We start from the raw sequence: 22,413 nt of genomic DNA on the forward strand, positions 1-22,413 counted from the left end.
AATTTTTAAACCTTTGCAGTATCTATTTAAGAGAACAATATTATGTGTTAAAACACATAATAGAGCTTTCAGACAACTCTTTCATGCCCCAAACTGAATTCCACAGGCAGAGGAGATTCAGTTTCCCAGCTGGCTTTTTAAAGTCTCCCTGGGACTCTCCTGCCCTCAGTTTCCAGTTGATTTTACTCTCTCAGGTCTCCTGTACATCTGAGAGCAGAGGCTCATATGTAGACCTGACCATTTTTAGAGACAGACTGTGCTGCATTAGGCTGGATCCCAGCTGACAATGGCAAGAGCAACGGGCTCAGCAGCCTTGGCCTCAGCAGCAAGTTCAGCAGATCCATATTCCTCCTCTGGGCAGCTCCCATCAACTCCAGGCGGGTCCAACAACCACAGTTCAAGGCAAACCTCCTATGACGCTGCTGTTGTCCCTCTCCTCTCTGAATTTGCTGGAACTGCTCATTCCTAGGGAAAAATCCAGGAGTTTTGCAATCTAGTGTGTCTGCACTGTGATGTGGATGGGACTGTACAGTTCAATGTCATGTTTTAAATTCATATTACACAAAGAAAAAAATTCAAATAAATAATTAAGCACAAAATACAGCCTGTGTGTATGTAAACTTATATTAAAAAATATATCACCATGTTCCAGGGAAAGCAGGAAGAAAAGGATGAGAACAGAAAGAATATAAAAAAACCCAGAGAGAAATGAGAAGACAATGAGTGGGATAGCACATGTCAATGGAAGGTATGCTGCTGCTTAGATTTATGGCAATTCGTACCTGATTGTTCATACTAAAGCCATTATGGGATGATTAGAGAAAAAGGTGAAGCTTTAAGTCCAGTGAAAATCAATAGAAACGTCTGGAGCAATTCTGCTGCACGAGTGAAAGGACTATTTACTGTATCCGGAGCTCCTCTTGGGTTACAGCCCACAGGGCTCAGGCCAGCGAGGGGAGGGGGTTGCGAACGAGAAAAAGAAGTGAGGAAAGAGAAGATGGTTATCAAGATTATCAAAAGACACAAAATGAGGGGGAAAAATAATAAAAAAAAAGAGATTAATGTAAACAAGATGGCAGTCACAGTGCAAATACTGCGGTGGACGAAAACCTGAAACACCTCCAGATACAGTGTGTCCATATGCACAGTCAAGTACACACACACATGGGCTCCTCTTTCAGCCTTCTCCATTCTCCAGCCTCCAGCAACACTTTCCTTACAGATGCGGCACCTTGGGGCACAGAGCACCAGAGCAGCGCACCAGCTGCCTCTGCCTCCGTCCCCTTCCACACCAGGACGGACGCGCTTCTGACAACAGCACAAACCTTTGAGTGCCTGTGAAGAATCCCGTCCGGGTGAACAAACTGCCTTACAGAAAAGAGACAACAAAAGCGTGGCAAATACCACCTTGGACAATGTTTTCAGCAGCGACTGTTGAAATTCTGTGCGGAAGTACCATGTATATGCAGTGCTATAGGACACCCAAGCCCCCACTGAAGCACCTTGACATGAACACCCGTTGGCCCAAGGCTCTAACAGCCATGGTTGCTCCCAGAAGGCAGGCTGAGGAGCTGCACTGCCAGGCAAGACTGGGCCCTCCTGGAGAGCTGAGCAGCTCATCTCCAAAGGATCACAATCCACTGCAGTTCAAAACAGATTTTCCTTTGTTCCAGCACTTGGGCAATGAAGGAAGATGAAGCAAAGCCAACCCTTACCTTATAGAGTTTCAGGCTGGCCTCATGCCTCGAGTTCACCGTGTGAAGACGCAGCTTCTCTAGACTGTTGGTGTAGTAGTCACATGCGTTGCATTTCAGATGTACTGGATTCCCAATGGCCACGCACTTCAGCCTCCACTCGTTGGCCTTGCCACCCTCCTTGATATGTGCTACCAGCTGGTATTTCTGCACATGCTTGTCCGTCTTACAGTGGAGCTGGAAGTTTGCCTTGAGCTGCGTGTTGTAGCGGCACAGCTTGCACTGGTACGAGTCCCCCATCACCGCCTTCCACTCGTCTTCGGGGAGGCTTCGCTCCACGTTCATGTGGAGGCCCAGCATGTCCAAATTGTCTGTAGTGAACTTGTTGCACACAGCACACTGGAAGAGCTTCAGCGATGGGTCGTTTGTTTGCGTGAAACTCTCACCCAAGTTCATGAGCTCCTCAGACACCAGCTGTCCACCACCTAACCGCATGTCCAGGGGGATCTCTCCACCCACTGCATAAAGGAAAAAGGGGAGAAAGAGGTCAGAAGAGCTGAATTCTTTACTCACAGAAGAGAAGCACAGAGCAGAACGTATGCTGTGCTCAGTGCAACTCTTGCACCCACCAAGTGCACAGTGAAAGCCAAGCGCAGCCGTCCCCTCGCCTGCTCCTCTGCACTGCCAACCAGCACCGCGTCTGGCAAACAAAAGCAACTGCAGCCGGTGCACAGGGCTGGGAAAGGACCGCGACAGCCCTGGAAACCCACCTCTTAGAGACCCGTGAAAGGCAGCAGGAAAAACACTTTGTACAAAGTTTCAGAAGACAAAGAATTCCTTAGTGCTGCACTGAAAGCCTCCGTGGCCATTTCAAGAACAGCATAACATGTTATCCTGTTTTTATTTCCCTACCTGGAGAAGCAAGAAATGTTACCTCATGCAGTACCTGGGCACAGTACCTGCTAAATCCAACAAAGGTCAGAAATGGCAAGTCCCAGCGATGGCAGCATGACTGCGAGGTCACCCGCTGCCCTCGGAACCAGGCAGCAGAATGTGGCAAAGCACCATCTGAAAAGCACCACCCCAACACGACTGAATCTCATCTCTTGTCCAAGGGTGCAAAGTGGTGGGCAGTCTTCTAAAAGCAGTGTTGACAGACGCTTTGTGTGCGCAAGGAAAAGGCAACCACTATTAACGATGAGAGTGCAAGAGCGTGTCAAGGAAAGCCGGCAGGACACTCACTGTCTTTAAGTGTCGGATCTACTCTTCAAAGCCAAAGCTCTTCACTCACAGTAAATGATGCAGCAAGCTCTTATTTACATCAGAGCACTTTGGAGGTGCGGACAAGAGAGACTTTCTTTTTCTAACATTAACTTTTTATGCCCAAGCACAGAGACCAACCACCAGCCTCTCCTTAGGACCTTTGCTCCACCTTGCTCTCCTTTCCCATTTTTAAGACATTTAAGCTCCTCCTGAAGCTTTTTGGTACTTTACCTTGATCTTACGTCATAGCTCAGCAACCTTATTAAAGGAACCTTCAGGTCAACAGTTACTCGGTCAATCAAAAAGAGGTTTTTACTTCCTTAACTTTTAGTTTCCTATGTTTCAAGGCACTCAAAGCTCAGGCAGAACGACGCTGACCTTTCCAAAAACACATAACCAGAGCTGGTGCAAACCACAGCTCTGGGCCGGGTATGTTCTACTGTATTTCCTGCAGAAATGCAAGACCACTATGTTCATCGCAGTCCAAAGCGGGATGAACTGCAGCTTAAAAAACAACCCGAATGCTGACCTTGTTAGACAAACAGCACCTCACTTCCATCAAGTAGATCTGGTACTCACACAAAGACCAGGATGGGAAACACCCCCTGCGTGTACTGCCAGGAACCCATCGTTCCATCAGAGCAGGCAAACACCTTTTCCATCACCTACTCTATTCCTACCTGTCACAGTAGAATTATCCTCTCTGTCCAGCTTCTCCTGCATACTTGCTCACTAAATATTCTACCACTTGCCTTCTATGGTCCGTATCTCCTAATCACAGTGATTTCTCTAAGTGTCCCTTTTAGATTATACTCCCAAATCCTTTCTTTAAATCAGTTTCTCCTGAACACATAATGCAGTAAAAACCCCTAAGCAGACTCTTCCAAATTATTAATATTCTACTCAAATACAGTTTTGGACTGAAGTATAAAAACGGGAAAAATCTGTTTCACTTCTATCAAAGTTCATAGTGTGTGTATATGAGTCTAACGAGCTGAGCTCATGTCAAGTGCTTATGGACATGGGAAGAACTCGCCCCGTGATCCTCAGCTGGAGATCCACGGCCACACAGTGTAAAACCACGGCCACGCAGTGTACAACCACGACCCCTCGTCGTGCCCTTCGGGAGGCTCCACCTCAAACAGCCCCAGGTTCTCCCACAGCAGCCGCGTTGCTCCTCGGGAAGGAGGGGCCGAGAGCTCCAGAACCCACAGACAGCACCGCAACTTCACACATTACAAGCTGTATTACAAATGGCTGTCTATTACATCTGTTGGCAATGTGGAGCTATTGAAAATACACTTAAAAAGATCCTGTCCTTGACCTCCCAAGGATGCAAGCTGGGATACCACAGGAAAAAGAAAAGATAATTAATTTATAGTCACTTGAGTTCCTCCATTTTCTTTTTCCTTTTTTTAGTACCTTATGTTGTTATTCTCTCATGTGACTTTCATGTCCTTCTGGACTAATAATAAACTGTACTATGAATAGCTGAAGGAAAGGAGAACACGCATGAGCTCAACGAACCAGTAATGGAGCACAGCAGTAACAACGGTGCTGGTGGCTGGACCAGGCCAGGGAGAGCAGAGCGCTGCAGCGAGAAATCAGGGCAGAGCAAAGCAGGTAAAGTGGCAAATCCCACATACCTTCTCCAGGCACTGTGAAAAGTTCTCAGCAGCAGCAAACCAACATAAAGACAGCAGTAATTTCAGTGGGTGTCTGTATCTGAAGCGTGGTGGGTGCTCTGCTCCACGGCAGCTCCCACCCAGTGCACCGCCACTTCAGCACGATGAATGCTCATTGCCAGGAAAAATTAATTTAGCAGTTCATTTTTAAGTGCTTTTGTCATCTGAAGAGGGAAATAATCTCCTCTCTCTCTAGCCATTTCCCTTCAGTTTAATAATCCCAATCTGGTCAAGCCTCGAATCTTCCATCTAATGCTGGCACCAGAAGAACGGTTTCAGCTCAAGCCTTTTCAGGAGAGGAACACCACTCCTTGCACCAAATATATCACGCCTCTTAAAACTTGCTTACCTTTTGTTCTCAGGGTAACAAACCAACTCAGCATCTGCCTTTGAGAGCACCAGCAGCCAACCAGACCCTCTCACAAAGGCACCTGCCAAGCCTCCCACACTCCTACCAAACCAAGGCAGAATCATCAGGGAACGCTGCAGGAAAGATGCTTTCCACGAGGAGGAACGTTTAACACATGTCAGCAACAGTCAGTATCTACTGTTTATTAGCTCCCTACCAAAACTCTTACAAAATGTACCAGAAAAGTAATGTATTTTCCCAGAATGAGACAAACCGGTCTGGGGAATGCAGAAGAGACGTCTCCACTGAGTGGTCTCCATCCTCGACCACCACCCAAAGGTAACTCACCGCACCGCGGCTGTGCTACACCAGGAGCCGCAGAGACGGAAGGATCTGGCACACAGCGCCCTGTCCACACACGACTTTTGAGGTAACGCAAACACAATCCCTCCCTAACACATGGACACAGTGGAAAACCCTTCAGCCTCACCTAGAGATGGAGCCATCGTTGCCATGGGATTGGTGGGATCAAGCTGGAATCCACCCATCATGAACTGTGCATCTGAGGAAGTGCTGTCCATCTTCAGGTTGGGAAGGTTCATGTTCTGCGCCAGGTAGTACTGGTAGAGCTCGGCCTCGGCGGGGGACGGCAGGCTGCCGAGGCCCAGGTGCCGGTTGTGTTGGATTTGGGACATGTTCTGCTGAAGCAGCATCATGTTGTGCATGTGCTTCTCACTGGTCATGTGAATACGAAGGTTTCTAGCTACGTTGGTCTCATAATCGCACACCTCGCACCGCCATGTAGGTTTGGTTTTTGGTTTGGTGGGGGAGGGGGCCCCACAGGTGCTACCAATGTTGGCGGCCGCGGCCGCCGCAGCTGCTGCAGCCGCTGCCGCCCCAGCGGTGTGGCTGAAGACTTGCTCTCCCCCTCCGTTCTGCAGGTTTTGCATGTTGTTGAGATGCTTGTCAGACTGCATATGAATACTGAGGTTGCCTTTGGTAGTAGTGGAGTAGTTACAGACCTCGCAGCGGAAGGGCTTGTAACCACAGGTGTAGCTCTCGCCCCGCGCCAGCCGCGGGTGCGGCTGTCCGCTTTTGCAGTAGACGCAGGAGCCACCCGGCTCAGGATGTTTCTCCTTCATGTGCGCCTCAAGCGTCTGCTGGTACTTGTAGTGCCAATTGCACTTGGGACACTTGAGTGTCTTACACGAGTTGCGAGAATGCATCATAGTCATGTGGCCACCCAGCGACCGCGAGGAGCCCAGGACCGTGTCGCACTTTGGGCACTCCACGCCGCTCCCCGAGGGGCACTCCCCACCCCCAAGTTCACAGAGGGGGCCAGCATGCTGGTGATGGGAGATGTAGCTCCCGTCCTCGCCCTCCGCGCTCTCATTTGGTTCTGGTGCTGTGGCATTGTCTTTATTGGCACTTTCATCTATAAAGTCCAGCCTCCTGCTGCCCTCTGCTACGCTGGCTCCGCCGCCCTCATTGTTAAAGCTTAAGTGATTCCTCCTGTTTGCACCATCAAAGACAAAGGAAGAAGCAGAATTAGAACTAGTAGAAGCTGTGCCCCGTGACAGGGTCTGGAGCACGTTAGGCATTAAGGGAGAGTTAGAAATGCTTTGGTTTGAGAGAGCAAGGTCCTTTTTGCTGCTGCCGCCACCTGCCACAGCCCCAGCGTCCTCCTGGGGCCGGTCCTCCAGTTCATCCTCCAATTCGCTCGGAAACAGTCCTTTGCAACCCTCATCATCCTCATCTTCTTCCTCTTCCTCCTCTTCTTCCTCCTCCTCCTCCTCCTCCTCCACATCCTCCTCTTCCTCTTCCTCCACCTCCTCAACCGGCTCTGCCTTTTCCGAGAGGCTGTCCTGGTCGCCCCCCTCCTGCTTCTCCCCCTCTGCCGCCCCCGGGTCCTTCCCCTCGGCAGACGCAGTGGGGCTGGACGCCAGCGGGCCCAGGGGGACTGAGGTAATGGGAGTCTTGAGAGCCGAGCTGGTCAGCCCGCCCAGGTTGAGGAGCGCGCCGGGGGCCAGGACACCCGCTGGCGGCGGCTCCGCTCCGCCGGCTGCCCCGGCCTGGAGGGCCTGCTCGCCTTCCATGCGAATGCCACTGAATTTACCATAAAAACTGTGTCCAGGGCCTATGAGGTTAGCTGTGGAAACGAGAGGGTGCTGAAAGGTTTTGTTTTTTGGTTCCAGAAAGCTGACAAGGGGTTCCTTGTCTTTGCCTATCCCTTGGATGATAGCGGAGATGTTCTTATTGCTAAGAATTTTCCGCTCCTCCTCACTCAGAGTCATTCGGTGGTCGTGCACCGCGTGGGTCACGAACGAGCGGACATACCCAAAGGAGAGCTTGCACAAGAAACACATTAGGATGGGCTTCCTCTTCCCGTAGAGCACAAAGCCATCAAATTTGGACAGGTCCACATTGTTGGGAACATCTTTGGATACGCAGGAGCTTTTGGCAGAACCGTCGCTGTTCAGGTAATCCTTGTTGCTTTTGTGTCGCACATCGAAGACGCGGAAGCTGTGCAGGACGGGGCTGATGCCCGCCAGGGCTGAGGTATTCGGGAAGGCCTGGTCTGAGCCCTCAAACCACTTCCCGAAGGATGAGGCTATGTGGAAGGTGTTGATGATCTGTGGGTAGACGGGAGCGGTGGCGGAGGGCTCTCCCTGCTTGGGCAGAGAGTTGGGGAGCAGCGCGGGGAGGGCCGTGCCGCCAGCCCCGCTCTGCGCCAGCTGGCTGAGGCTCTCCACGATGTAGGCTGAGCCATCCGGCTGGTAGACGATCTCGCCAGCCAGGTTCTCCACGTCGCTCTCCTCCTCCCCGTCCTCGCTGCTCTCGCTCCCGCTCTCCCCCCGGAGCGGCGGGGGCGGGCGGGCGCTGGCGCAGCGGTGCTCCATGTAGCTCTGCAGGCCGGCGAAGGAGGCGGCGCACTGGCCGCAGCTCACCTCCTTGCCGGCGGGCTCGGCGCCGGGGCCGGCCGCGGCGCTGCTCTCGGGGACGCGCTCGGGGAAAGGGACCCTCAGGCTGTCCAGGGGGCCGCGGCTCTCGGCCGCGGGCTGCTCCATGCTGCCGGCTGTGTCAGGGAGGTGGGCGCTGTTGAGATCAGTCCATTGCTGGTGCTGAGGGATGCCGCACCCATTGTCCTTCCCAGGGATGACAGGCGAGTCACAGCCTTCCATGGCAGGGCCGGCACGGAGCGCTCATCGCACCCGGTACGGCTTGGACCTGCAGGCAGGGAGAGAAGAAGAAAGGCAGGTGAGTCAGGGAGGACAGACAGCTCCCATGAAGACCCCCACTGCAAAGGCCGCTGATCCCGCTCGTTGGGACCAAACAGGCGTCTGTGAGAGCCGGAGCCCCAGGATGGGTTCCAGGAATGGGCAGCCTGGCCCCAGGTAACATGGTGCTGGAAACAAGCGCTGGAAACGCAATGGAAGCAGGAATGCAAGAAACAAATCAAAGGGAACAGGAAGGTGGTGAAAAGCTCCCCCACCACCTTTCCTGAAGGGGGCAGGAAGATCATAGGACCTGCACTGCCCCTCCAAAGACGCAGATCTTCAGAAAACAAACAAAAATTTAACAGAAAAGCTTTTGACAGCAACAGAGTTAAGACACTACAAATGAAGAGTGCTGCAGCTTTGGAACTTGGTGAAAATTGTACTCTGTGACTCCCTAAGCCAGATGCTGTTATTTTTGGGTGATTCCCTTCTGCTAGTGCTTCAGAGAGCACAGAACCAGAGCTAAAACGCATGCAGCTCCATGGCAGACCATGGGACCCAGAGCAGCTCACAGATTTCGGAGCGTTTGGTATGCACAGGAGATTTAATTGCTGTGTTCTGGACAGAGTTTAAACAGAGAGAAACCAAACAGGAAATTCCAGATGTGAGAAGGGTCCATCCTGGGGACAGGGAAGCGCTCAGCAGGGCACGGCCTCTGCGCCGACATTCCTGACACCCCCGGCCAAGGGCCGGTGCAGGTCGAGAGAAGGAAGGACGCCCTGCCCAGCAGTTCCATTCTGTCAAACACAGGCAGAGCCGGGAGCCCCCGCGGGGTGCCAGGCAGGCAAGCACGGCACACTGAGCTCGGCACACCGAGCTCGCACCGGCCCAGCACCCTCCAGCTGCCACTCCTGCAGGGCCCTGTGGCCTTCGGGAGGTTACAGACCCACAGGATTAGGTGGTTCTGCCTGAGGAGCTGCACCATTGTAATGCAGACCACAATCAGCAGGAGATTGCCAGATCAGCTGCAAATCCACCAACGATCCTGTCTGTGAAAAAGCATTTCTATAGTCTGCGTCAGATAGAGAGCTCCTGCGCAAGCCACATGGGAGGAAACACCAGCAGAAATTAAAGCACTATTCCCTCATCTGTAAAAGTCATTTTTAACCTGTGGTCCACAGATCTCCTTTGGTATACAGATACAAAACGTCCACAGAAAACAGCTGAGTAAAAACTGCACGAGCAGAGGCCAACTTCTGCATGTTTTTACAATGAAAGACCCATGTTCTAGATCCACTGTCATCAATGGCACACAGGATATTTTTTCCACAGCATTTTATCTTTTACCAACTAAACAGCAGCACCACTTTGCTTGTCAGACTATTCCAAAACTGAGTACATGCTTGGGGAGAGATTTTGCTGATACTCAGTATAAAGCTCTGAGGAGCAGGGCAGGTTTTGATTTAACAATATGATGTTACTCTTAAACTGACTCAGTGGGATTTATTCTAAATAATATATTTATAATTATCCAAATTATTTTAAGTCTTCCTTTAAACTACTCTCACCTACCACAGCTTTCTTAAAGATGCTTTTACCTGAGTATCCTCCGAGTAGTTACTGTTTCAGGTCGCGAGATACTCCAAGCAGTGCAGTGCTGGAGCTCTGGCGAGTACATGCCATGACAGATGCATGTACTTAAATGCATGTCAGATGCATGTACATTTATACACCTTTGTTTTTTCCAAGCTCCTCTTCTTTCACTACAATGGAAATGTAAAACTTGTGTGATATTACAGATTAACATTAATAACAGTGTGTTAGAATAGATATGACGCACCTAGATGAGAAACTGACCTCTCTGCCCTATCCTCCAAATACCGCAGTTCCTTTTGGGGGTTCCTCCTGCACACTCTTTGGGAAGACGATCCCTACATGCTTTTGCCTTGTAGTTATTTCCCGGCTTCTGGTGCCCTTTCCCCTGCCCTGGCGAGCCTCCGGCTGCAAAGGACAGAAAAAGTTCCCCGGTAGCGACAGAAAGCACTCAGGCAGCCAGGGCGACGTATCTTCTGTCTATCCCTGCCCCTGCAACAGCAGCAACACCCCGACACCCCAACACCACCCTGGGCCTGGGAAGCAGAGGTGGAGCAGGATGAGAACAAGTCCAACCTCACAGGGCCGCCCCCAGACTGCTATCCTGGCCACACCTGTTTGCAGGCACCTGGGCAGGTTTGTGTCCTATTTTACTTCTTGTGAAGCTGGAGAAAAAGTATTTGCAATGACCTGTGAAGGTAGAAAGTAACAATTCTCAAAGCAAGCATGGTGAGGGGAGGACATGGAGGCGCAATGGTCAATGATTCAAAGCGTTCACACATAACGTAACCTTACATCGCCTGCAGTCCCCACCTTCCTGGGACCCTGAGCCATACAGAGCTGCTGTGGGTACACTGGGAATAGACAGGGATTTGATCAGCAATAAAAATAACCTGGTGCACTGAGTGGAATAAGAATGAAGAGTACCATAATCCTGTTGCCAAAAGGCTCAGTCTTCTTTATCAGCCCGTTCTGCTTACCTTGGCTGAAACAACACTTGGACACTGCAACGTAGCAGCTCTTACTTGCACCAGCTCTCACCACTGAGCATTTCTCCTCAGCTGTGCATTTTCTTTAAATTGATCCTTCCCACAACATGACATGCTCCCTCCCTCTCACTGCTACCTTTTGCATTGACAACTGCAATCCAAAAACTGATTCGTATTGGGTAAAAAAAATGAGTAAAATAAGGAACTCCATAAGTCTCATACTTCTGCCAAGGAAAGTTTTGGGAGTATCTGTGCAGGCGTCACAACGCGATGTGGAACAACACCACCCCACAAATGCCTTCAGACAGAAGCGTTCAGTTTGCCAGCACAGCTCTCCAGGAAACACGCCTGGATGTGACAACGCGGGGCTGAGCAGCCCCGTTATCAAGAACTCCTGATTGGCAGGAAGATGCCTGACTGACAGTTGGGCCAAAAGGGTGAGCAGGGCTGATGGGGCGGGAGGGTTAATAGCCTGATTGTAAAATCAATGTAATAAATGCTTGGTAAGTTACAGGAACATGCGGGAAGAGGAGGCCGCGATTGATAAAGGACTGCGGCTTTGATGCTGCACTGGGGACTTGTTTATTGACAAGAAAGCCAATCTCTTCTCTCAGCCTGGCAAGGCAAACCTGCAAGCGCTTACCAATTAATTGGTGGGCTTTTCTGCCTTGGGTTGCTTTAACATCTCTCCCCCCACTCACTCTGAGTTAACCAGCTCAGGAGGTGCTACCCCACAGGAATCTTCTCTCCCTTTCCTCGACATGGAGCAGCCGCTTCAGGGCAGGTGGGAAAACCCAGAGCCCAAACCTGACCTGCCCGAGGCCCCGGACACAACCAGGGCCCTGCAAAACCCTGGCCAGGCCATCACCAGAGCTGTTCCTGAAGAACAACAATGAGGGAGGAAGAGGCACAGAAATATTTGTTTCTATTCACATATGAACTGCAGATATCATCTCTTTACAATCTCCTCAATAAAACAAACCAGACTCTAAGCGGGAGTATGGTGTGGTTATTAGTATTATAGTTAATAGTTTGCTAATACAGGCCTCGCGCCTTCCTCCATCCCAGACCATCCCCAAGTGACACACGTGGGACAAGGAGCTCATGCGAGGACAGACGGACCGCTGTGCATCCACACCTCCGTCCCCTCCCTCCCCCGCCCTCGCCGCTCTGTTTATCAGCCAGTCAATACCAAAAGGTAGTTCTTACTTAAGGAGGCAGAAGTCAACTCGTCAGGTCGATCAGCACTCTGTCTGTAAACATGGTTTCCCGTAAAATCAATGAACTCCAGCTACAGAGAGAACAGCCTGAGCGCTGGGAACTCCTCAGGCTCCCAGCGACAGGGAAGGGCTCTCCCAGTCCCTCCTCTGGCCTCGCACCCCACCGCTGCTCCACCGCTGTTTCACCACCGCCCGGAGCCCCTGCTCCCTGGCTGCATCTCGCAGCCCCTCGGAGCAGGTCTGGGGGCCGAGGGGGCAGTGCTGCAGGGCACGAGCGCTCGGCCAGGGCAGGAGCAGCAGCCGCGGCGCCCAGAGCTGAGCCACGGCTGGGCGGCCCAGGGCAAAGGAAAGCACTGCTCTGCGTGCCCTGACCTTTCATCCAGAGCTCCTAACCATGGTTGGTGCTCTGCAGCCACACTCTGCCCTCAACATAAGTGGAGCCAAACCCCACATCTCCCCCCATCACCTCCTTCCAGCTGCTGGCCCCGTCCTCACAGGGACAGAAGTGCCACCTTCAGCCACGCTTGCAGGGCCACGGCAGCCGGTGCTCCCACAGCCCCGCACCCGGTGCTGGGGGCTCAGGGCAGCCCGGCCCCAGGCTGCTGCCTCCCCCGGGAGGTGCGGGAGGTGCAGCGGCGCGGGCGGCAGGAGGGAGGGAGGAGGGGTCCCTGCTGTTGCCCAGGCTTCCCGAGAATTAAATATGAACAGCCGTGCTGTGTAATTTTAAATTGTTAATTAGCACAGGGTTAATTAGGCGGCCCTTTCACAAGAGGCTGTTTGGCAGTAAACCAAGACTGGAAGCAATGAGGAAGGAGGAAAACAAAAGGAGAAAGAGACAGTGAGAAACTGTTCCCTCAGCTAATGACCCACATGGCACCATGAAAAAAGGGCACTGAGGACAGGGAGAAGATCCAAGCAGACGCATGACACCCACAGCCATTCCCCTGGCAGCCCCCACCAGGCAAACCCCAGCTGCTCCTGCAGCAGACGGCAGAGAGCAGCTCCCGGCACAGCACCGGGCGGCTCCGCTCCCGGCACAGCACCAGGCAGCTCCGCTCCTGCACAGCGCCCTGGCCAGTGGCAGCTCTGGCTCCGAGAGCTCTGCTGTGACCCCACAAAAGACACTGCTCACTCAAGCACGTGCAGTCAGAAACTGAACTAGAGTGGTTCCTGTTGGAAAAAACTGCACAACAGCTTCTAAACTTTGGAAACACACACCTACCTGTTGTGCCAACAGACGCTCTATAAATCAATACCATAAATGCAGGCTGAGACCAGCCAAGATCAGCTCCGGTGCAGGGGATTCAGAGGCAAGTGGAGAGGGACACAGGTGGGAGGACAAAGGCAGCCAAGGACCAAGCGGGCCGGGATGCCCCGCACACCTCTCCTGACACAGATCAGCCTTCAACAGTGTCCTCAGGAAGATGGAGCCCGAACGGGTGAAGCTCCACGTCAGCCAAGAGGCTCCTGTCTCAGGAACGGCACTTGATGACACTTTTCCAGCCTCAAACCTGTGGCCATACCAAAGGTGATGGAGCAGCCAGGCAGGTTTCCTGATCCCCAGAAGCAGATACGTTCAACACTCCCGATGGCTGGGAGGGACGCGAGGCGATGGCCGCGTCTGTTTGCAGCAGGGACACAACGGACCCTGAGCTGCAAAGCTGCTTCTGTCGCTGCCCAGCACCCGGCGTGCTAAAAATCACTCTCATAACAATTAGGAAATTGCATATGGAAAGACACAATGAAAAATCATTACCTAGTATTGAGAATTCAAAAATTAAAGAAGAACAGAATGTATGTTGCCAAAGCAAATTTAATTTTGCTCCTTTATGCATGTGCATTATGATAGTGTTTTTAATTACATGATCACACACTGACTCACTTATTAAGCTGGATGGTCACATAAGAGGGCAGAATAAGGCTGCATGAGCATGTTGTCACTTCATGAGATTTATACAGCAGCTGTTATCACACAAATATGTGGAAAGTCACTTCCTAGAATAGAAAGATCTTTTAAAATTCCCTAAGCAACAAGGGCTGGATACTCAAGCTCGGTAGCAACACAAAGATAGTTTCAATTCCCAGTTTCATAAAATGCTTTTATCTTGTAACTTAAACAGATGATACAAATTCCAGCTCTTGCCCATTCATTAAGGTGCCAGAAAGGCTGGCAGGTGTTCTTACTACAAAAACAAGTGTTGAGGATTCTGCAACATGACTTGGACAATTAGGATAAAATGGTGCTTATGAGTCAAAATTTAAGCATAATAGTGCCCACAGCGGCATGGCTCAAAGAAGGATTTCTAGTACTGGGTTTCCATCAACGTTTTACAATGTCAGTGCCTTGGGACTGTTCTTGGCCACTCCTAACAAAAACAAAACAAAAGAAAACAACAACAAAAACCACCCTGAAATACTGACATTCATTTGCCAAGTTCAACATTTTAAAGAAGAAATTATAAACTAGTTTTCTTCTTTCACATAACAAGTCACATCTTGCTCCTTTCCAAGGACAACCAAGTTGTGTTTTGGCACACACCTGCTCACAGTGGAATTGCCTCGTCAACACGGTGGTTTGCCGAGTATTCATAACGAGATTATCAGTCTTGCCAAGCCCTGAACAAGCTCTCGATCCCACCCTGCTGCCCCTCTGCAGTCAGGCTTTACCAACCAAAAGCCCAGGCTCAGGCTGGACTCGTCTGTGTGTCCACACAGGGCTCGGTGCCCGGCTGCTGGTTCCAGCGGCACCCATGGCCACATCCAGTGCCACTGCACCAGGACTGGAGCCAGCGAGCCAGACCTGCCTGCTGCTGGAGAACAGAGCCAGCCAACCTCGATCCACGGCTCCAGCACAGCTGACCAGAGTCCCAGGGCTGCAAGTCATCAGGAACTGGTCTCTTATCCCGGCAAAGCCAAGAATTTGTAGAATCATAGGATTGCTTTGGTTGGAAAAGACCCTTAGCATCATCGAGTCCAACTTTTAACCCAACACTACCAAGTCCACCACTACACCATGTTCCTGAGTGCCACGTCTACCCATGTTTGAACCCCTCCAGGAACGGTGACCCCACCACTGCCCTGGGCAGCCTGTTCCAATGCCCGACAGCCCTTTCGGTGAATTCACACGCCCCTGCGAATACCACGTGTCTTCCCATGAGGGGTTCTAGCCAATGGGTCTCGAAGGGCACGAGGTTCCAGAAGAGGACACGGCAGCACACAGTGGTCTGCGGGGAGATCCACCAGGCAGCCCCCAAGGACAGGATGGTGATCTCCCAGTGAGACAACCCCACGGAGCGCTGGTGCTGCACCGCGGGGCCGGCACGCTGACAGCTCGGGAAACGCGAGTCCTCCCAGACACGGGCTCCCAGCACAGCCGGGTCCTCAGATCTTCACAGCATCATTAGCATAAACAGCTTTTCAAGCAGCAGGAAGCAAAGGAAACGCTGAACAAAACAGGACTGAAAGCTGCAGGGCTCAAGCACTTGGCATGGAACTAAGAGAAAGGGTCTCCTTGAAAAGGTGAACCTTCTACATCATCTGCATTTTTTTCCTCTGTCCTTCAGCTCAAATTGAGCCAATAAGAGTACTACAAGATTCAGGCAGCTTTTCAGAAAACATTTTGTTATGAACTATTATTCCAAGTTTGCTGATCACTTCGAGCCAGCTACTGTACTACACAGGAAAATATTTATGTAATCATCAACCTGCTGCCACTGAGAGCAGCGTAATCCAGGAGTGCCAGAGGGTTTCAGCGAGCAGCTGGGGAAAAGAGCATTATTCCCCCAGAGAGACTCTGCACTGCAGGTGTTCTGTAGCATAGGTAAACTCCCTTAAGTCACACTTCTCTCTACAAAACAAAGTGCTTGCTTAGTTCAGAGGTGACATTTACACGCTGCAGGACACGGAGCTTGTTCCAGGTCCTGCACAAACCCTCCTCTTGTGCAGGACACCACAGAAGTTTCCGATTTTGTTTCAAAACATCAGACATTCCACGATTCTGCAGTTGCGCAATTCACCCTTTGCTCTTAAAACTCAACGTTTCTCATCAAACAGCTTTTTCCAGCCTATATTCCTGCATAAATAACTGTATTTGCATCTGGTTTGCATTTTCAGTGCACTGTTGCTGACCTAACTCCAAAACTATCCAAGGACCTGCCAAGGACAAACTGCCTTGCTCCATCACATGGGCTCCATGGTCCCCCACGTCCCCCCAGAACTCAGGGCCTGGGGAAGAGGCCTCAGTGCTCCCACTGGGTCTGCCAGCTTTTCCTTTCTACTCATTCACCCAAACAACACGTGTGTTCCAGAGTGGTGTCAAGGGCCAAGCTGAGGGTAAGAGATTCACGAGTCAGACAGATCTCTGCCAGGGTTCAGATCCAGCCCTTGTCAGGAAACGGAGGCACGGCCTGGTCCTGGGCTCGGTCGCCCCTTCCCACGCTTTGGACAAGGCGGGCAGGCTCGGCGGCATCGGGCCACGCAGTGACCGTTCTGCCGGATCCTCAGACAAACCCCACGGCTGACTGACATGTTGGCTCTGAACGGCACACTGGTGTTGCAAAGACCCACCGCAAAGGTCACCAGCATGTGTGCCCAGAGAAGCTATTAGTGTTTTGATAAGGAGCAAATTTTCCCAGTCACAGTTTTATTGTGGGAAGATAACCTAAGAAACCCAAAACTCTGAGACAGGTGAAAAAACACGCCAGCATGACTGGGACACCTTCCCAATTGGAGTGCTTTTTAGGCAAATTTTAGCAGGTCCAAGAAGTCCCATGCTCCTGTAAACACAAAGTGTTTCAAGAAGACGGACCCAATGTCTTGCTGAATTGCAATTTAAATTGAGTCCATCTTTTTGAAACACCCTGTAGAGCATCTGCATACTCATTGACTACGAAAACAGTGCCATGCTCTAGACTTCAGATACAGTATTTTATCCGGTCCAAATAAACCCTTCTGATTGCAGCAGGCAACTGCAGTCAATAACTATACACAGTTCGACAGCTCAAAGTCTCAAGTTCATGCTCCCGGTCCCCGTATGCAGCCACTCTATCCCTGCTCCACTTCAGAACAAACACAGCTCTTGTGAAAGTTTAACCAGCTCCCCAGGGAGAGCTGACACAGATGCAGATAAATACAGGTTTCAAAGCATGTGCGGCGGATCTGTACGGATGCCCAAACTTGGCGAGGACGGCACCACGCAGGCACCTTTGGAGATGGGGAAGGAAGTTGCCACACACACTTGTGCAGACCTCCAGGACCGAAAGCGTTACTCTGCTGCTCGGCCTCTTGCTAATTGTGGGTTTTATTTTTATTTCCTATTACCCTCTTGCACGCCTGATGAGATTATCTTACCGGAACTGACACAGCTGGAGGCTGCAACCATACACGGAGCCTCTCAGGAGGCAACAGAATTTTATTTTCATTGATCAGAAATCAGCAGGGCAGTAAATGATGGGAAATTCCATTAGGAGAAACACTGGACCACAAGACCCAACTATCTCAGTACACCCAAATCCCAGAAAGTCCCATCTTTCCTTAAAGTCCCACCTGGATGCTGACAGTGAGCCATCTTTCTTCCTCCCAAAATAGAGTCAACCACTAACCTGATCTTGTTGATCGCCGAGCGCTGTGCCGGCAGCGGCACTGCCACCAGAGCAGCACCAGGGGCTCGCTGAGCTCAAACTAAGTCCCTGGTGCTGGCAGCAGCGCACGGTTCCCCAGCTGGTCGGTACACATGGCCGGTGCCGCAGCCATGCAGGCTGGGAGGTGCCACCAGCGCCCGGGCAGTCCCATGGGACAGTGTGGGGACCTGTGTCCAGCACACACTGCTGCTGGAGCCCAGGCCCCAGTAAAGCACGACACCGGGCACAGGGGAGCAGAGCAGCCCTGTTGCTGCCTGGCCAGGGCTCGGGGACCCTCCTGACAGTCCTGCACACACTGCGACAGCCCAAACTTCTCTGAGCCCAAACCCAGAACTGCATTTCAACCCTTCTATTTTAAAATACCACATATCCAGAACATGCACTCGATTCCACGTTCCTGGATTAAAATTCTACCGTTGAGCCTCCCTGATGAGAAGCTGGTTGTTTGCTCTTTCATTTTGGCACGTGCCGGGGTTGGAAGTGAGTCCTGTGCCAGCTGCAGGACGGAGCAGCCCCGCAGCAGAGCAAGGGTTAACAGACACTGACCGCAGCACAGTTGTTAAGGTAATCAATACCACTGAGATACTAAAGCAGCATAAGCCACATTATTGATTGCCAAGCAGATGATAAAACTGTTTATTATGATAATTGCAGGGTGCCTGCAAGATGCTCCCAGTGCCGTCTTGAGCTTTTTACAAAAATAAGAATTGCCAGGACATAATCTTCTTCCTGAAGCCTCTCAGAACCTCGGTGAGGGCCCTCCCCGCTCTGCCATGCCCAAGCAGCAACCCCAGGCACCTCCACGCTACCGCCTGGATGGAGGTCACGTTACTAGACACAGTTCAGGGATTATTTATCACACATATGCCCCATGTCATGGTCTCACCGTTTGGGAGATTCACTTCTGCATACCACTGTATGCCCGTGCTCCACGCAGGTGACAGAGAGCCGCTTGTCACCTGCCACTGGCTGCCCACAAGATGAGCAGCGGATCTACCAGCATACAGACAGACAACACAAAAAGTTCCTTTTGAATTAAGTGCAGTAATAGGCATCAGCTGGCCTTCAGAAGGTAAGCAAAATGCAAACTGCCAGATTACATCGACGCTGGCAAAAGCAGCTATTACTTCTCCATCAGCATGAGCAGGAATGGAAACTTGAACGTAGATGGGCTCCATGTTGCCACCACTGCCAAATGAGAGCTGAAAATGAGTTTAATAAGGGCTGAAGCTCCAGGCTCTGTCAGCAGCTCTGTGGGCACTAATTATGGACTATGGGTCCCATTATCCCCCAGTATGGCCAAGGCTTTGACAGCTTCATCTCAGCATTAACCCGAAGGACCATATTGCCACGAGTGCAGCAGCGCTGGTGCAGGACTCTCCATTTTGGCTGGCTGTGTTCCCGCAATCTGGGTCACTTTCTCTCAGTAATCACAGTTGATGTTTACAAAATAAACTTTACACCAGTCAAAGGAATCTTACTATGGGCTGGCCTCAACCTGGATCAGACCATTGGTGGTGCTTCTGGCTAATGCTCTAGCCCCTTCCTTCTCTTCCCTCTCCTCTTCATGCTTTCTCCCATCAGCACCCCAATGACCTCCTTATTCCATGGTGCCTCTCTCCATTCCCTGGTGCCTCCCCCTTCCAAAGGCTCCCCCTGTCCTCCACAAGCATGGTCTGCAGAGGATTCTCAAGGCAAGTCAAAGACAAAACCTTATGCATCCTCACCGCTTTCTCATTCCTCCATCAACCCTGCTGGTGACCCTCCATTCACCTATGGAAGACAGAATACATCAGCTTTCTAGCAGTGAGAAAGGCTGTTTGTGCAGCACAAGAGGACAAGTCAAACAACAGTCCTGAAGAGGAGTCCTGAGTAGTCAGCCTGTCCTTCAGACACCCACACCTTCCCACGGGGGCCAGGAAAGGTCACCACTCACAGCCAGGCAATGGGAGAGACAGATCAATCCTGGAAACACAAAACAAAACCCCTAACACAGCAGCCAAAAAGGGTCGATGAAATTTCAAGTGGTCTTCTCTGTCTTCTGTGTTGTTAATACCTCTGTGCTCAGAAAGATACCACAGAAAGCCTCTTAAGCCAGAGACTAACCTTACTGAATAACTCCAAGCTCCCCATGTAAACTGCTGTAGTACTGGACATGCTAATTAGTGCCATAACAGCAACGGCAGTTGCTGACCATAGTGGACCAGGACAACAAAGACTCCCCAGAGAAGACTGCTGGGGATTGTAACCTATGTGCATAACACTTGGCTCAGAGGAAAAAAAAAAAAGGTGAAAGAGAGACTCAAAACCTTTTCAGCTAAATAACAGCCCCTTCCTGGTTCCTAACAAACTACAGCACAGAAAGAGGATATAGCTCCAAGAGATGGGATAGGTTTTTTTTTTCCTCCCCACTGTTTTTTTCCCCAGCAAAGCCCATGGCTCCCAGCACGACTGCGGCAGCGACACAGCCGAGCTACTGGAAGCCACTGGGACACGCAGGACTCAGGTGCTCAACTGACTCTGCTGTGGATCAAGTGGCACTGGCACCTCATTGCTTTCAGCATGATTCATCTTCATTCTGCAAGAGCACCTGGAGGCTCCAGCGATGCTGGACCATCCCATGGCAGCCGGGCTGCAGCTCCTGGCCCAGCCCCACAGCACCCCCAGCCCCAGCTCCACCCGTCACACACCCGCCCCTCCCTGGGCACCACACAGCAGCACAAGTACCGTGCAAGCTCCACAGGGCACCTCTGTGCTCCCCCAGGAGCCATCTCTGTCACAGCAGAACGAGCCACCCCATGCCCAAATCCTCCTGCAACCACAGCACAGAGGACAGAGATGCTGCAGAGATGCCATGGACAGCAGAGCAGTGCCCCAAACCCACTCTCTTTTCTTGAAAACATCTGTTTTCATTATCACTATTACTTTTAATTAGCACTTTACAACAGCCTTAAGCCCTCCCAGCTGGAGGAAAGTTCTGTTCCTAAACGAACAATTAGAAGGTGCACTAAGGGAATTTTTTCTCATCTTCAGAAATGAGTTTCTCAGCAGAGCTAAAGGCAAGCACCTGGTTAAACGGAGCTCCCTTCAAGGAGCATCTCCAGGCGCTGCTCAAAGCCCGCAGGTCACCCTGGCATTCCCGCCGCATGAGCGGGCTACTGAAGTCGGAACTTGAATTGCTGAACTTGAGCATTGCTAATGAAGGGGTCTGAACGCTTCTGCCCTGCACCGCCGGCTGAACAGCCTCCTCTTCCTCACCTGGTCACAATAATTGCCCTGAGAAACATCAAAGATTTTAATGCCCATCTCACTTGTGGAAGGCCCCTGACGATCTAATTTGCTCAAGAGTTCAGACCAAGTACAAGCTGAAAAGACAGAGCCCTATTAAATGCATAAGAAAATAAGTTCATACAAAGCATAATTACTAGAAACACGGACTCCTGATCAAGGGCTTCTCTGAAACATCCGTGATGAGAAACACCCATAAAAAGCCCCAAGATGCAGCCTCGGCCGTTTTGAAGCAAGCAGAAAGCCAGAGGTGAGCGTGGGAAGGACGCGGTGAGGAAGGGCTGTCCCACTGCCACCTCCCAGCGCCCGCACACAGCGTCCAGGATTCAAGATTTTAATTAGAAACAAGCCACAAAGTTTCACTACTTTTAATTCTACACTGATCAAAACCACATTCGCTGCCCCCCCTGCCTGCTCCAGCAGGGCCGATTGCACCCCACGCTGCTCCTGGACCCGCCAGTCCCTCGCGACCCCGCAGCCCAGCACCCCCCACCCCAGCAGGGCAGGACCCCCACAGAAAGGTGACCAAGGGGCCTCCCCTTCGTCATCTCCAAAACCGGTCCCTTCCTCAGAGTACGGGACCAAAATTTTACAGCAGTTCACACACACAAAGTCAACCAGTGACGAACTAATGAAGTTACCAACATAATTAATAGCTTTCACTGCACTGTTACAATAGGCTGAACCCGAGAGGCACCTTCTGGTCTTTCCCTCAGTTCCTTGGCTCCTGTTAAGTGCCACCGAAGCCACAGCTGCCCAACAACGCTGATTTATCACAATTCCAAGTTGTATTTGGAACACATGACTGAGTATTCCAGAATTGTTTTGAAAATCCTGAAGTCTACAGAATGACAAGGCTTAAAATAACACTAAAATCATCATTTCCACTCAAATGCGTAATTCTCTAAGTTATCCAGTCTTCCCTGCTCGTCTTCGCACGTTCCATCTTCCTCGCACCTTACAGTGACTTCCTCTCCTCTTGCAGCTCTATCATGAGCATCGAGTTAAAATCCACATCAATGAAATTCCTTGGTAGCTGTGAAACAAACTTTATTTATTTAACCTTTGTTTACGCTTCCTGTCTGGGAAAGTTTACTCCACCTCCAAAGGTGGGATATTATTATCTAGTTTGTAGCCCACAGTAATGGACACAAACACCAGCAGATCCCTGGGCCCGTTCTGGAGCCAGAGGAGTGTGGGGGTGCCCAGCCCCCGAGCCCCTGCCCTTCCCGGCTGCACCGTGGGACATCTGCGCTTGAGAACAGCATTGCTTCTATCCAGCACATGCAATCCAGTAAGGATTCCCATGCCACTACTTTCACTGTCCAAAACTAGTGAAGAACAGTAAGACTGAAATTCTCTTCAGCCCAACAGTAGTTCCTCCACCTTGCCCGGCCCGGCAGGTGAGCGTGTGGCAGCCATGGCCAGCACCGCCACGGCCAGCACCGCCACGGCCAGCACCGCCGTTCCTCCTG

The 22,413-nt window shown here is 51.3% G+C and overlaps 1 protein-coding gene across 1 annotated transcript in view; it reads right to left on the reverse strand.

Moving 5' to 3' along the window:
* ZFHX3 (zinc finger homeobox 3) overlaps positions 1–22,413 on the reverse strand; it is a 143,324-nt gene that overhangs the window by 87,542 nt on the left and 33,369 nt on the right. The window contains 2 exon segments of the mRNA XM_065028232.1: positions 1,716–2,212; positions 5,482–8,219. Coding sequence (XP_064884304.1) covers positions 1,716–2,212; positions 5,482–8,173 — 3,189 coding nt within the window. The 5' untranslated portion in view covers positions 8,174–8,219.

This window comes from Columba livia, chromosome 13 (genome assembly GCF_036013475.1).
Source record: "Columba livia isolate bColLiv1 breed racing homer chromosome 13, bColLiv1.pat.W.v2, whole genome shotgun sequence".
Classification (NCBI taxonomy): Eukaryota; Metazoa; Chordata; class Aves; order Columbiformes; family Columbidae; genus Columba; species Columba livia.